Here is a 14,991-nt window from a genome sequence, read left to right as displayed (position 1 = left end):
TTTTCCCGAAGGTGACGAGTTTGACTTGGAGTCCTCTGGTGCACCGGACACTGTCCGGTGGTGCACCGGACACTGTCCGGTGGCACACCGGACAGTCCGGTGTGCCAGACCAGAGGTGCCTTCGGTTGTCCCTTTGCTCTTTTGTTGAACCCAATACTTGGTCTTTTTATTGGCTAAGTGTGAACCTTTGACACCTGTGTAACTTATACACTAGAGCAAACTAGTTAGTCCAATTATTTGTGTTGGGCAATTCAACCACCAAAATTATTTAGGAACTAGGTGTAAGCCTAATTCCCTTTCACTATTATCAAGTGACCCTTGAAGAATTTATGAGTGTTTTAAGGAAGTTGTATACCTTTTATGCTTCTAAAAGACCACGTCTGACAACAGCAACTGAACATGTCATCCCAACAAATCCATCACAACAGAGGAATGTAAATTGGGAACTTGAGAGTTACTTGTATGATGACTTGCGTGGTAGAGATGAAGCTAATGAATTGGATAAATATATGGCTGAGCCACTTATCAAACAAAATCCGTTCGACGTTTTAGCACATTGGAAGAACCAAATAGAGAAGTATCCAATTCTTTCCCAAATAGCTCGTGACTTAATGTTTGTTCAAGTGTCAACAGTAGCATCTGAGTCGGTATTTAGTGCTGGTGGTCGAGTTATTGATCCATACCGTAATAGACTTTGACCCTGAGATGGTGGAAGCTCTAATATGCACCAAGAATTGGATCAAGGCAGTAAGAAAAGCTATATGTTTGTCCAATTATTCTTATGAATATATTATATGTATGTCTTTAACTATGTATATTGAATTACTTATGTATATATCTTTATGTTTCAGATTCTAAAAGTGTTCCTTCAATTGTGGCTGAACTAAATCCCCTAGAGATAGTTCCTTTATCCTCTAATGCTAGTCACTTGATGGATGAGGATGATGAGGTAATTTGCCGGTACCTGGAAACAACAACTTGTTGCTTGCTGTCTACATATGCATGTTGCCTGCTTGCTACCTTGCTGGAAGCCAGGAACTACTTGTTGCTTCTAAAATAGATGCTTGTTGCTTTTGCTTGTTGTTTACCCTGAACCCACATGCATACATGTTTGCTTGCTGCTTGATGCAGCCCACATGCATATATGCTGCTTGCTAGAGAAAATTATTACCAACATGGGTTCCTTTCTTTGTTTATCTTCAAAATTATTTCATTGCCTCAGATGTCTTAAACACCCCACTTAGCCTACGTTAATAATAAGAATTGCTTGTTGCTTGGCTGCTACCTATCATTTACACATACTTATACACATGTATTTTAAAATATAGGAACAAGGTCGGGATAATGATTACCAATTCATGAATGAAGATGACGAGCTGTGAAGAAATCTTGCAAATGTCTGATGTCATGAAGACATTGAATAACTTTTATTGTGTCCGTATGTGTGTCAGTGTGTGATTATGACTACTACTCTCTTAATTGTTATTGTGTCTGGATTAAATTTATGTAGGCTAAGGCCTAAGTGAGTGCACCTTGTGAGTGTTTGTTTCTTGTTAATTTTTTCAGTTGAGGCAATTTTCTTCCGTTTTTGGTTAATTTTTGGTCGTTTTGGTTCGTTTCCGTAAACCCGTATAACCCCGACCGGCTTCCGTCTGTAGTTGTTCCACTCCCGATCCCGTTTCCGATGATGAATTGCGGGAGCAGAAACAGGATAAGAGTTTTTCCGTCCATTTCCGTTTGTTTTCATCCCTAGTTAGACCGCTTTAGCGCTTGCTATAGGTGAATCCTAGTTAGTTGAGTGAGTTTAGAAAAACCACACAACCCCTCGGCTCTTGAGCAAGCCGTTGTAATTGTACCAAGTGGGGCGAGAGTCTTGCGAGACCGTGACAACCACGTTTGTGTCACGGCCGCCATCGTGTATAGGAGGGAACGAGGCCTATGGCGTTTTGGTCGGAAGCTCATTAGTGGAGATGACGGGGAGCGTCCGAGAGGAGCCGACAATGGAGCACCACTTGCGCGTGGAGAAGGCCCGCGACTCTACGGAGTTACTCGGCCGAGGCGCTTGGCCCTCGCATGGGATTCCCTTTGTGTAGGGCACCAACGAGGATTAGTTGGAACCTTGCGTGGTTCTGGATACCTCGGTAAAAATACCAGCGTCATCCACGAGAGTTTGCATCTCTACCTTGCTCTTTAGCTTGCACATTTATATTAAGCATTTAAGTTTCAATCTTGTCTTTATACTTAGATTGTTTAGGATTGAAACTAAGCCATTGCGGTAGAGATAGCAACACTTAGACAAAACCTAGCTTGCACATTCTAGTTTGATTAATTGCTTAGGTTTTGCTCTAGGGATTTATTTATGGCCTAGTTTAGAGAAAGTTTTAGAAGTCCTAATTCACCTCCTCTTAGGCGTCACATGTTTCCTTCAGTGCGTCGTCAAGTGACTTATGCCATTACCTCTCAGATGGACCGAGAAAACACACAAGCCCAATATGAAACGAAACCACACACAATGCTCCTAGATAGTACCATCTCGCTAGTTGAAGGAGGACGAGCGGCTGAGCGACCTATAAGAAAAAGGGTATGTCTCCTTTTCACGCCCTTGTCCGCCCCCGACATCCTCCGCGCCCGTGCTCCGCCATTCACGCCTCCGCACGCCGCCATTCACGCCTCCGCGCCCCGCCATTGTCGCGCCCATGCCCCGCCATTCACGCCTCCGCGTGCCTCCCCGCCAATCCCCTACCATCCCGCCTCTTCCCCACCCGACTCCTCTCAGCTCGTCTCCTCTTCCCCACCGAACGACCTAACTCCCTCTCCCAAACCCTAGGGATTGAGCCCGCCTCCTCAACGAGATGCCCATGGGCCATGGTGACGACGACCCCCACTCCCTCTTCCCGTGGAGGAGAGGACACATGTGGCACACCTTGGTTCTCCTGCGACGATGACAAATCTGGGGCGCTGCAGTGACAGCGGTGGGTGTCGCCTCCTCAACGAGGCACCCATGGGACATGGCATTGGTGCCCCCCGGCCGACCATTCTCGGCACACAAAACTCTCGGATCTGTCGCTCCTCCATGCTCCCGTCGTCCTAGGTTCCTCTATGAGGTCGAGCTCTGTCTCTTCCACTACAACCTCCCCCCCTCAACCGTGCCCCCACTCGCTTCCCCTCCCGCTGCGCATCCGCTCGGCCTCGCTGCTGCCTCCTCGCTTGCCACCGTTGAGGACGGCGACTGCGAGGCTATGACTCGCCCAAGGCCAAGCCTGGACGAAAGACGCAGTCACGACTCGCCTGAGGCCATCCCTAGGTGAAAGCATCTAGTCCCCTGGTTGGTTTTAGTGATTAATGACAACATAAGATTACATGTGATTATCGTGTGTTTTGTAGAGCAAATGGTAAGTTAGGTCACATTGCAGGGAGTTACACTACAACGGTGAAAATAATATCTCAGATGAGAACTTGAAGCGGCGACTGAAAAGGCGAATCAAAAGAAAAAGGACTTCAAATCCTAAGTGACAAAGGAGTTACAGACATTAGGACTTGTATTTTTGTTTTAGTCGTAATATAAAGAGGGGTTGTGGATGAGTACTTTGACCAAGAAAATCTAGTGTAGTGTCGGTGCATGCTAACACTCACAACTAGTGTGAGGTGCCACTCTATAACTCACTCACAAGTTAGAATTGAAAACAGTTTAGAAAAACCTATGGAACGAACTTGGGGTTGCTGACCTAGGGGCACCGGACTATCCGGTGCTCCCCCTGGTAGCGGGCCCGAGAGCGCCCGAGAGCATCCTCCGCCACCTGAAGAAACCCGAGAGCGCGCTATTCACATACTTGAATTTTAGCCAAGCACCAGACTGTCCAGTGCATACCGGATAGTCATTGTTCACTGTTCAGTGCGACGGTGGCTAGATGTCAGAACTAGCTGTTGGAAGCGCACAGTTGGCGCACCGGACTATCCGGTGCGCCCATGCGCAGCAGCCTACAATAACGGGTAGTTTTGGTTGGTGGGTGTATTTATACCCCTCCACCAGCTATAATAAGTGTTTTGCTGCCCCCAACACACTTGTATTCATTGCTAGAGCATTGCAAGTCCACAAAGCATAGTGAGGTGATTAGCAAAATCATAATCCCATGTTAGCAGACTTTCTACCTGTCTAGAAGGATGATCTAATGACTACAATTGGGAGAGCTGTTCTGGTCCAGTCCATGCTCACTGCAACTATAATTTATCATGCTATGGCTTTGGATCTTTCTCAGGGAATAATCCATGCCATTTATAAAATAAGGCGAGGATTCTTATGGAGATGCAGAAAGAATGGTAAAGGAGGGCATTGTCTTGTTGCTTGGGAGAAAGTAACAAGGCCTAAGGAACTTGGGGGTCTTGGGATTTTGGATCTTCAATGCCTTAACTGGTCTCTCAGATTAAGATGGATGTGGCTTAGGAAAACTGAGCCGAACAAGCCTTCGGCTGTTTTCAAACTCCACGCAGATTCCACGGTCCACAGTTCTTCTCTTTGGTCATGGTAACTGAGCTAGGTGATGGTAAGTCAACACTATTTTGGAAACATAGGTGGATATTGGGCAAACGTTTACAAGATTTGTCTCCTCATCTACTCAGATCGGTTTCCAAGAGAATTATCAATAAAAGAACTTTAACCGAGGCCTTGGTAGAGATGGTTGAGGGACATTCATGGAACCCTTACTTTGCAAATCCTTCAGGAGTTCTTGCTTATCTTGGAACAGTTAGATGGAATAATCCTGTAGCAAGGAATTCCTGACAAACACTTGTGGAAGCTATCTAATTCAGGGCAATACACGACCAAATCAGCATATGATGCCTTTTTTCAAGGTTCAACTCTATTTGGGCCAGCTGACCTAGTGTGGAAAGGGTGGGCTCCCCTAAAATGTTCCTTCTTCGTGTGGCTTGTTGCTCATAACCGCTGCTAGACAGCAGACCCGTTGGCTAAAAGGAATCTCCCCCACCCCACTCTTTGTGTGCTATGCGATCAGGAAAAGGAAACTATTAACCACCTTCTAGCTGGTTGTATTTTTGCTACACAATTTTGGTTCTACTTTCTGCAAAGGCTGGGTCTGTCTGTCCTCTCACCTCAACCCAGATTGGATTCCTTCTTGGAGTGGTGGCTGCAGGAAGTGTCTGTGACCGATAAAGCTTTGAAGAAGGGATTAAATTCTCTCATCATATTAGGGGCCTGGACCTTGTGGAAACACATGAATGATATTATCTTCAACGGTGCGACCCCCATCTCTCTATTGCTCTCTCCAATGTTGGAGAGGAGGCCTGATGGTGGAGCAAGGTTGGTGCTAAAGGCCCCCAGCTCCAGTTGCTGCAGGATGTGGATGATGTAGGTGTTTTGTCTTAGTGTCGTCAGGTTGCTGGCTGTTGTTGCTGGTTTTTCCTAACCGGTAACCGGCTCTCTGTAGTCCAACCTTGTGGGTAGTGCGTGTCTGTGTGCCTTAGCCTTTGGCTGGGCGTATATAATTTCTTTTCTTCATCCTTCTTTTAATTTCTTGTAATGAAATGATATGTAACTCTCTTGTGTATTTGAAAAAAAACCTAGACGACTGGATGGCAGTTGGAATCACTCCGAGGATTTGTTGAGTTTTTTTTTCCTATGCACCAGGTTCTCACCCGATTGATCCGAGGCCCATGGGCTAGTTCCACCGCGGCGCTCCTGCTGGACCCAGCAATCAAGCCCATGACATCTAGGGTTTTATGTCCAGGTGTTAGGGTTGTGCGTCTATAAAACAGAGCACAGCGAAAGATTTCCCATCGCCGCCGTTGCTAGCTCTCTGTGTCCGATGGTTCTTTCGCCTTCATGTTTTCTCCATTTTTTCTTTGTTTCTGTTTGTCGATTACTATATCGTTTTGAGCAGTTTGATGGCGATGAGGAAAGAAATCCGTGTGCCGGAGGCATCCCTCGGACGCCGGTGTTGGTTGCACAAACCCTCTAAGAAGTTCTGAGCCACTTGTTATTTCTTTTCTTCTCTTAGATTCATTCCTCGTGTTCTTCCAACTGACCCGGTTTTATCGTTGGCATAGTCTCTTTTGTGAGTTGGTTTTCGTAGCCGTTCTCTTGTCGGATATTTGTTCTTGTTAGTTGATCTTCGATGCGAGGTGATGATGCATGTATGAAAGTCTGTCAATCCCCTGATGTCATAAAGTGATGACTTCTCATACATCCCGACAGGCTCTGATCGCATCTGCAGCCGCTCTACCCGTCTAGCTCTATTGGATTTCGATCTTCTTAGTACCTACTCTGCAATTTGATAGTAATCTTTTGAATTATCTGTTCATTTCTAAAAACGAGTCTAATTCAATGGTACATGCGGTCATGCCCCGTTCCATCGCATAACTGGACAACTCTTAAGCTCTTGAATAGGAGCACAGTTCGGGAACAGAACTCAGCTCTCCACCAGCCTTCAGCCTAGTCTACATTGCAAATCGGCTGGCAGTAATTTACCATGATTAAAGGAGTAATTTATATTGTAAAAAGGGTAATAAAATAACTTAGCATAAAAATCTAACAAATGAATTAACGTATATTGTAACTGAACATGTACCTTGTTACTTAGGCGGTCACATAAACAACTTATATGAGATCAAGACAGTGATGATTTATATAATACTTAGTCAAACTAATTGTGGCTTGAAGATATGGATGTCATCTGATTGGTCGTGCACAGGGTTCACCAAGCTGGTCACCCCAGGGATGAGTTTCTTGACTGCTTTTCGGTAATATTTCCCATTGCCGTTACTGATAGGAAAATAAAAACCGATCCGGTTTCAGTGAATTTAAAATTTTAAGTGTCAACTTTGTGCAACAAAAAGCTATCTGAAAAAATTAAATCGAAAATGTAGTCCTTAGTCACACCCACAAAAAGGTCACCACCGATTACTGATTATTCGACGGAAACCTGTTGAAATCAGCTAAATTTGAACACAACAAATTTTGGATTAGCTTAGCTTTTAATTGATTAAACAGTCAATGCAACCGATTAATCGGTCATAAACAGATAAACCGGCAGCAAAGGGGGAAACAAAGCCCCTTGTTTTGTCAAATAAAAACCATTAAACTCATGAAAATTCAACAAAAAAATGATGTGTTATCTCTAGTCTAATAATAATATTTAGCAGTTCCAAAACATATGGTTTCATAATTCAGTACTCTACACAGTTTGATGAAGATCACTCACATGAGTATGCACTTCACCGATTGTGTTCTATATTATACTCCTATAAGAGCGATACAATACCTATACCTCCATAGATACATTATACTCCTACGATAAGAGTGATACAATACTTATACCTTCGTAGATACGAAAGTATGGTTATCACTAGTCTAATAATAATATTTAGCAGTTCCAAAACATATGGTTTCATAATTCAATACTCTACACAGTTTGGTGAAGATCACTCATAAGTAGAGATGGCAATTGGTACCCGCTACTCGAAACTCGGTAGGTTTTTGCTCTATTAGGGTATGAGTTTTGACAAATTTCTCTACTCATGGGTTTGTTAATGAGTTCAAATATAAACCCAACGGGTATATGGACATGGATTTGTTCTTCCACTACCCGTACCGGCAAACCTACGAGTTTTTAAAACCTGCCTTAAAATCAACATATCTTACAAATATGTCTCATAATATTATTATTTGAATATGTTCTAAGTGAAATAAACTCCATGTAACAAAGTTTAAGCTAAAATTAGTTATCACTTATTTATTTTATCCTAACTTATTAATATATTGACTATCATTTACAAGATGAATTATTTTTTATGTTAATGTTAGTGGGTATGAGAAACCTGTTGGTACCCAAAACCCTCATGTGCATGGGTTTGGGCAAAATTTTACCCCGTCATGGGTATGATTTTTTAACGAGCCTGTTTTTTCTTCATAGGTATGAGTTTGGGCAAATGATACCCAACGAGTTTTTGTCTATTGCCATCTCTACCCATAAGTATGCACTTCACTGATTGTGTTCTATATTATACTCCTACGATAAGAGCAATGCAATACATATACCTCCATAGATATGAAAGTATGGTTACATATTATTCACTAATGTATGAAATGACAATGCTAAAAATCTTGTCAGTAGGGGAAAGACTATCCTACGGTGCATTATATTAAAAGGAACCTCAATCGAAGCCATAAAGGTCATGAAAGCTGACTCCTCGTGCAGAAGCGGGCCTAGACATTTAAGATTGGATATTAAAAAATTCAAAAGATCAAAGAAATTAGTGCTCTAACACTATTTTTTGTAATACATTATTGACAAATTACTATAGATCACCAAAAATTTGGGTATTCAATGAATACCCATGAACCACCCCTGGGCCCGCCCCTGTCCTCGTGCAGCATGAGGGTCTGCTCCAATAGACTAAATCTTTACTCGTGCTTTAAGTCTAGTCTTTCAGGCCCATCTTACGTGCACACAATCAAGGTAACTAGGGAGTGGTCTTTTTTTAACACGAGTCTAAAATTCGCTCTCATTAGGATTCGAACATAGGATTTGAAAAGTGTTACTCAGACCACTTAACCAATTCAGCTAGAGGCCTTTTTCATAAATAGAATGACATTGATAAACTATGGATTCATACTCACCATGTTTTTGTATCTCTTTAAATACGCTGATGAAATACAGACTGTTAGCTTTATGCCTCGGAATCGCATTAGCATAGAACCAATTAGCCCATTGCTTACCAATGAAATGGGCCACATTCGTTCCTGTCTTCGAAAACAGGCTCTTATCAATCCTTGATTGTATCATGCGTGGCCTCCTCCTTCCTAGAGACTATTCTCCCAATTCCCAAACAGGCCACGAACACCCCCATAGGAGGAGCCACCACTCGTCTCATACGTGCGTGCCCTCTTAAGTTATTTCTCCTCTCTCGAAGCACGTATTGTGGCCTGCAACTCATCATTGCCGTCATCATCGAAACCACAAGATGGAGGCACGTCCTGTATCAAAATTATAGTGCTTAACAAGATGTAAAACTTTATAGTTGAAAATTTTACAATTTAAATTTGTTTAGTAATATTCAATAAAAGAACATGAAATACTGATAAAAGGTAGCCTTCTATATACATTTACAAATGAATGTATAGTGATAGAGAGATAGATATGCTAATAGGTGTCGAGTTCGAACTCATCTAAAAATAAAAAATCATTAAGAAAGATGGGCAAATAAAATTAACATGTGTAGTCTAGTGATAGAGAGATGTACATGCTGAAAGGTATCGAGTTTGAACCCAACTGAAAATCATTAACAGAGGAACAATGACCACTTATCAGAGACGGACATGTAGTTTGACTCTGAAAATGGTTTTTGACCGTCTCAAAAAAATATTTCCTCTAGTAGTGGTAATTTCATGCATAAGCTACTCGCTGCCTCAAAAATGGTTTTTGGGTTTCTAAAAATCCTCTTTCTAGTAGTAGCAATCTCATGCATAACTTACTTGATGACCATCAAAATAATTTCTAACAAGTTACGGCAAAATAGATTTGGAAATACATACTATCTTAAAAAGTTCCCTGAAGCATCACAAATCATAAAAAATAATAAAAAAGACAATATTTGCTCTCTGACTGTCACCAAATAAACAATTGAATATGCCGGAGCACAAAAAAGATTAATACTTTTCTGCATTACGTATTAAAAAATAATATCATGAAATATTTATAGATCAAGTACAGAAATATAATAGAAATCCATTGGAAAAATAGAGTTCCCAACTAGCCTTAAAAATATACAATTTATCTACCGCTCAACTTTTGCTCAATTCGCGTTTGATGAAGAGTTTCGTTTAATCTATACCTGTATGACTACAAATACATGATGAGTATTAGTGACACAAAAATAAGGTCAAAACAGTAAAATCAAGTACCGGAAACAAAAACAAATTATTAGTCTCCACTCACTTCAGCGGTTCAGACCCAACTATATTTTCACCAACTTTATTTTACTCTTGACTGTCTTGAGCTATTACACCAGTTGGCCAGTAGTATGCAATCGGTGACAAGGCCAACACTTGCACGCAAGTGTATGGGTTTATGACACCAAGTCTTCGCATCCTTTTAGGGCTCGTTTGGGAGTAAATGGAATGAAGGAGATCGAGGGGGCTAGAATTCCTCACTATTTAAAATAGAATAGTGAGAGATTCTAGCCCCTTCAATCCTCCCCATTACCCTTACTCCCAATCAAACCCTTATGGATAAACAGTAACCCTTCGGATATGACCGATCTTCTCAAGATTCCCATTGGACTCATGTGTTTCTTCATTGCACTGAAATAGCTTTGTGAGCTCTTTGGATGCTCCTCGCAGATATAATTTCTCAAGTGTTCTAAGATGCTCAATGCCATCAGGCAGGGCCTTCAGTTCTGGACAATCTACAAGTGTCAGCTGAACAAGGCTTTGCAGTGCGCTTCGTTCGATTACAACGCTGTTGAGCTGCGGTGCATCTGATATTGCAAGCTGTCGAAGATTTGGAAAAGACATAGCATTAAAGTGAAGCCTCTTCCCTTCATAAGCCTTATCAACCCAAAGCCCACGTAGACCATGCAACGTCAAGAGGCATGAAAATGAGTCCTCATCAAGTTTGGAGAATGCCAAGGCCAATAAGGTGAGGTTACCAAGATCTGAAAAGGATGATACAATCTGGGGCATTGCTTTCTTGTCCAGCTGCCCTCCTAATTCAAGCTTTGAAAGAGTTGGGGGTAAACAAAGTTCTTCAAGTTGAAGTATTTCCTCCTCACTTATAGCCATAATTGCTAAGCTAACAAGATGCTTCATGCTCATTATAACAGTGCACAAATCGGCACACTGATCCCTCTGCACATTTGTGATGGCAAAAGTTCTCAACTGTGTCAAAGCACCAAGGTGAAATAAAGTCTCTGAGCTCGCCTCAACAAGCCTCAAGGTTTGCAAGCCTGTCAGGTATTTGATGCTTTTAGGCACCTGGATTCCAATCCAGGTCACAACCCCTTTAGTATTTATCTTTGGAACAGTAGCTACATGTAGATATCTCAATTTTCTAAGCTTCGAAACACTCTCTGGCAAAGCCAACAGTTTAGCATTATAAACATCCAAGACTTCAAGTTTTTGTAATCTTCCAACTGTGCTGGGGATATTCGTAACCTCAGTATTTCGAAGGCTGAGAAACCGTAGATTAAACAAGTTGAAAACCTCATCTGGCAGCTCCACAATCTGGGCACCCTGGAGATCTAGAGTTGACAGCAAGTAGAAATGTTTCAAGAAAGACCTAAGTGATTCAATAGTCAAACCATTACTAAAAACATATATTGAGCGGACTGTAAGCTTTGTTGGTTGAGTCGACAACTTAATATTTGCACTGTGAATCGATAAACGACGTGTCTTTTCTGCTGAATAACTCCCCATGCCATCATAAACTTTACAGAAGCCTTCCTCATTTGCTTTTGTCAGAGCAAGAAGTCGAATAATATCATGCATTCGGCAACTCTGCACTCGTCCACTTTCATTTCTCTCCACTACTTGTAATAGGCTACGATTGACAAGTTCATACAAATAGCCCTCTGCCACTTCCTCCATTGTTTTGTGCTCTGTTTCTCTGATGAATCCCTCTGCTACCCAGTGCCTAATTAACCTTTTCCTTTTGATCAAATGATCCTCGGGAAATATTGTACAGTGCAAAAAGCAGTTCTTTAAAATATATGGAAGATCCTCTAAACTAACCTTTAGAAGAACATTAACATTAAGAATCACATTATTTGTCATCTGCAACTCTAGTTCCTTGAAAAAGCTTTCCCAATCAGAGTAGGTTGGGCTTCTGCAAGACAAAAGACGGCCTACACATGCAATGGCAATGGGCAGCCCGTTACACTTGTCAACAAATCTTTGTGCCAAATTATTAAGTTCCAGCAGGCACATTTTGTTTTCATTTTTCCAGAAGGCCTCTTTACAAAATAACTCCCATGAATGGTGTGCCTCTAGTGGCTTCAACTCAATTATGCAATTTCCATTAGCCAGCAATGCTACTTCATGTATCCTCGATGTAATAATAAACCTGCTAGTGCTATTGGTAGGAAAAGCATCTCTTATCTTGAACCAGATGTCAACACCCCAGACGTCATCTAGCACTAAAACATAGCTTTTGCCATGCAAATAATCACGGATGATCTCAACTAGGCTTCTCTTTTCCATGTCAATTATGTCAACACGAAGTTCACCCTTCAAATCACTTTTCTGAAATCCCCTGATGATCTGCTTCAGCAAGTCCTCCACTTGGTAAGCTTTTGAAACAGTTATCCATGCAGCACTGTCAAAGTCTACCTTCACAGTGTTGTAAACATGTGCAACCAAAGTGGTCTTGCCAACTCCCCCCATCCCCCATACTGTTGTAATTACACTTTGCTGATGTAGATCACCCCTTAGCCAATTCATCAATAACTCCTTGTTTTCATCAATGCCCACAAGATTTTCCTCTTTGGGGAAGTAAGAAATCTGGTCGGTAGATCTATGATGAGCATCACTGCTTCCATCTTCTCTAGCAATTCCTCTCATGTCATATCGAACATTTCTCTTATCAACATTCTCTAGTTTCAGTTTGATCTTTTGCAATTTGGACGTGAGACGTCGCCATGTCCAAATACGATTAATCCGACGATTCATCTTTGTAGCAAAACTGCCATGCTTGTCCTCCATCTTGTAGATAAACTCATCGATAACATCTTCAATGTCGAAAGCAAGGCCACGAATCTTCTTGATAAAGTTGGCAGTGTTGTTGTCAGTATCTTTGAATCTCTCAGCTCCTTGTAGAAAAGATTGCATGCTCTCCAATTCCTCCTTGATATCACGGATCTCACCAAAGAGCCTGCCAAGGGCTGAAGCTTCATGGTAGAGCTGTTTTGTGCCAAGCCTGCAAGCCTCTAAAAACAAGGCTGAACCAAGCTTCAGAATAAGGATGCCAACAACACCCTCTGCCATTGAACTGTTGGCTTCTTCTCAGTGTTGAAATGCATTGATCCTAAAAGGGAAAAAACAAAATGTTAAGGTGGATGCGCAGCCAACACAATGATTTACCAGAGACTCGAAAAATGAAAGAAATTATTTTTCCTCTGACGGACAAGCTGAAAGAGCAAAGTTTATAACAGCATGCCTAGGATCTGTTAGTGTACATGAACATACCCTACTCATAAGATAATCAGATGTCAGGTTCCTTTTAATTAGCATTAGGTGGACCCTTATAGAATACATATATATAATTGTATATGTAGGACAAAAGTAAAATATTGTCTCTACCTTTTATGTACTCTTATCGAACTGATGGTTCAATTTCTTTGGTGCCCCTAACTGCATCACACCCTGTTTTGACAAGCACATGACAACTTATTCTATAATTATGCAAAAAAATAAAAATAGACATTACTTCTGTAGTGCACATATAAGGCTATGCCTAGCTGTAAATTTTAGGATCCACAACTTTACCTATTGAAAACTAGAATGGTGAAGGTGTACATGAAAACGAAGCATAATGTGTTACAAATTAGCTAGTACACGACTGCACATATACTAATTTATGGATCCAAGGAAAGTTTAGAACTTATCATGCCCGAATGCAGTAATCACAAATTTGATGAATAGGGTGGGATCCTAGATGACATTCCCTCGTTCTGAAGTTGTATGAAATCAAGTTCCAAAGTTTGGCCTCTACCTTTTCTTCTAATATAACTATAAATATAGAAAATGTGAATTTTTATGAAACTATTTTTAAAGAGAATTCTGCTCTTTCAAACATTGAAGCTCAATATATAAAAAAGTAAATAATAGTTAAAGTTTGGAGTGGTTGACATTAGACAACCATAAACATCACTTTTTGTGGTTGGACTTGGAGGGAATGGTCATCGAATATTTCATGAGCTTGGTAAATTGTACACCTAGCTACAAGGCTACATACAACTTAATGAACACAAGAAACAGTAAGTTAGCAAGTTCCGAGTTTCCTCTCTTATTCAGCATGATTGGAAAAAGGGAGAACTTCATAAGCGACAGTCCACCAACTCACCAAGAAAAAAGAAGAGTTGGTTTAGCTATGCTATTGTAAATCCGAGTTTTTTTAGTTTAAACTGACCCTTCAATTTCCCAAAAATTAGCACAATGCTATAAATCCTAGAAGATGACGTTGGATCTTGGAGCCAGTCCAACCATTCAATAAGCTTTAAGCTAACAGCTGAATACGGATTGTGTTTCTATATGGTCTTTAAGCTTGGAGGGGATCTGAGAGGGGTTACAAAGGAACTCACCGCATCCAATAGAAACCAAGCGCCAGGAGCGGCTCCGATCAGTAACTGAGGTCGAGGTGATACCCTTGCTCTGGATTCTGGAATTCGGCGAGGGATTGTCGGGGGCTCGGGTCGCTGAAGTACGAGTCAAAGTCCACAAGCAGATGTTAGACACCGTGTAAGGGCAATGCAGCACTAAAATTCTCTTCTTTATTTTTAAATAAGGAGATTTTAACCCTTCAACCACCTCCGTTTTTTCCCAAACTAGTCCTATGTGTGGGTTGACACCACTGCCCTCGGTCCATTAGGTTAAGATTCCAAGTCTATTTATATGTAACCACTCTATACAAACAGTCTACACAACCTTACATAGTATCAGGGTTAGATTTTTCTCCCTCACTTCTCCCAACTCCCAGCCGTCAGCACCCAGTCCGGCCACCATCACAGCCATCACCGTCCTTGGTGGTCACTTGTTCTCAAATACTGTGAGTTAAGAACAAGGAAACACAATTATTAATCATAAAAAACCTTTGTACTTCGAGGCATTATCTCCTTACAACTATAATGTCTTTCAGACGAAGGTGGAGAAGGACGTACCTTCATCATACTAATACAAGGATAAGAATACGAAGGAATAAGTGTGATAACCATATCTTAATTCATTTATTCTTGCATTTTATAAAACATAAATAAATATCAACA

The 14,991-nt window shown here is 41.4% G+C and overlaps 1 protein-coding gene and 2 non-coding genes across 7 annotated transcripts; 2 read left to right on the top strand and 1 right to left on the bottom strand.

Moving 5' to 3' along the window:
• The first annotated feature begins 5,899 nt into the window (after positions 1-5,899).
• LOC111590747 (small nucleolar RNA U61) lies at positions 5,900-5,986 on the top strand. Its single transcript, XR_004855788.1, has one exon. It is a non-coding gene; the product is annotated as a small nucleolar RNA U61 (small nucleolar RNA).
• A 144-nt stretch (positions 5,987-6,130) lies between these two features.
• On the top strand, positions 6,131-6,219 carry LOC111590762 (small nucleolar RNA snoR14). The gene has a single exon (XR_004855799.1). It is a non-coding gene; the product is annotated as a small nucleolar RNA snoR14 (small nucleolar RNA).
• A 2,462-nt stretch (positions 6,220-8,681) lies between these two features.
• On the bottom strand, positions 8,682-14,584 carry LOC103637688 (disease resistance protein RPM1). Of its 5 annotated transcripts, none has more exons than XR_002749659.2 (4): positions 14,311-14,492; positions 13,310-13,372; positions 9,951-13,034; positions 8,682-8,989 (listed from the first exon to the last, which is right to left on the bottom strand). XR_002749659.2 is itself a non-coding variant. In XM_020546438.3 (3 exons), the coding sequence occupies exon 3, from the start codon at positions 12,992-12,994 to the stop codon at positions 10,238-10,240; it is 2,757 nt and encodes a 918-aa protein (XP_020402027.1). In that variant the 5' UTR covers positions 12,995-13,034; positions 13,310-13,372; positions 14,311-14,492; the 3' UTR covers positions 9,658-10,237. The 5 variants fall into 5 exon arrangements, 1 of the variants encoding a protein (XP_020402027.1); XR_002749658.2 differs by lacking the exon at positions 8,682-8,989 and adding an exon at positions 9,657-9,854; XR_004855284.1 differs by lacking the exon at positions 13,310-13,372 and having other exon boundaries at positions 14,311-14,584.
• Positions 14,585-14,991: the final 407 nt, after the last annotated feature.

Source organism: Zea mays, chromosome 1, assembly GCF_902167145.1.
Source record: "Zea mays cultivar B73 chromosome 1, Zm-B73-REFERENCE-NAM-5.0, whole genome shotgun sequence".
In the NCBI taxonomy this organism is placed as follows: domain Eukaryota; kingdom Viridiplantae; phylum Streptophyta; class Magnoliopsida; order Poales; family Poaceae; genus Zea; species Zea mays.
The sequence above is the reverse complement of the archived record's forward strand: the minus strand, read 5'-3'. Positions and strand labels throughout refer to the sequence as shown.

Coding starts and splice junctions, on each gene's coding strand:
- LOC103637688 (XM_020546438.3), bottom strand. CDS start 12,994: ATGGCAGAGGGTGTTGTTGGCATCCTTATTCTGAAGCTTGGTTCAGCC.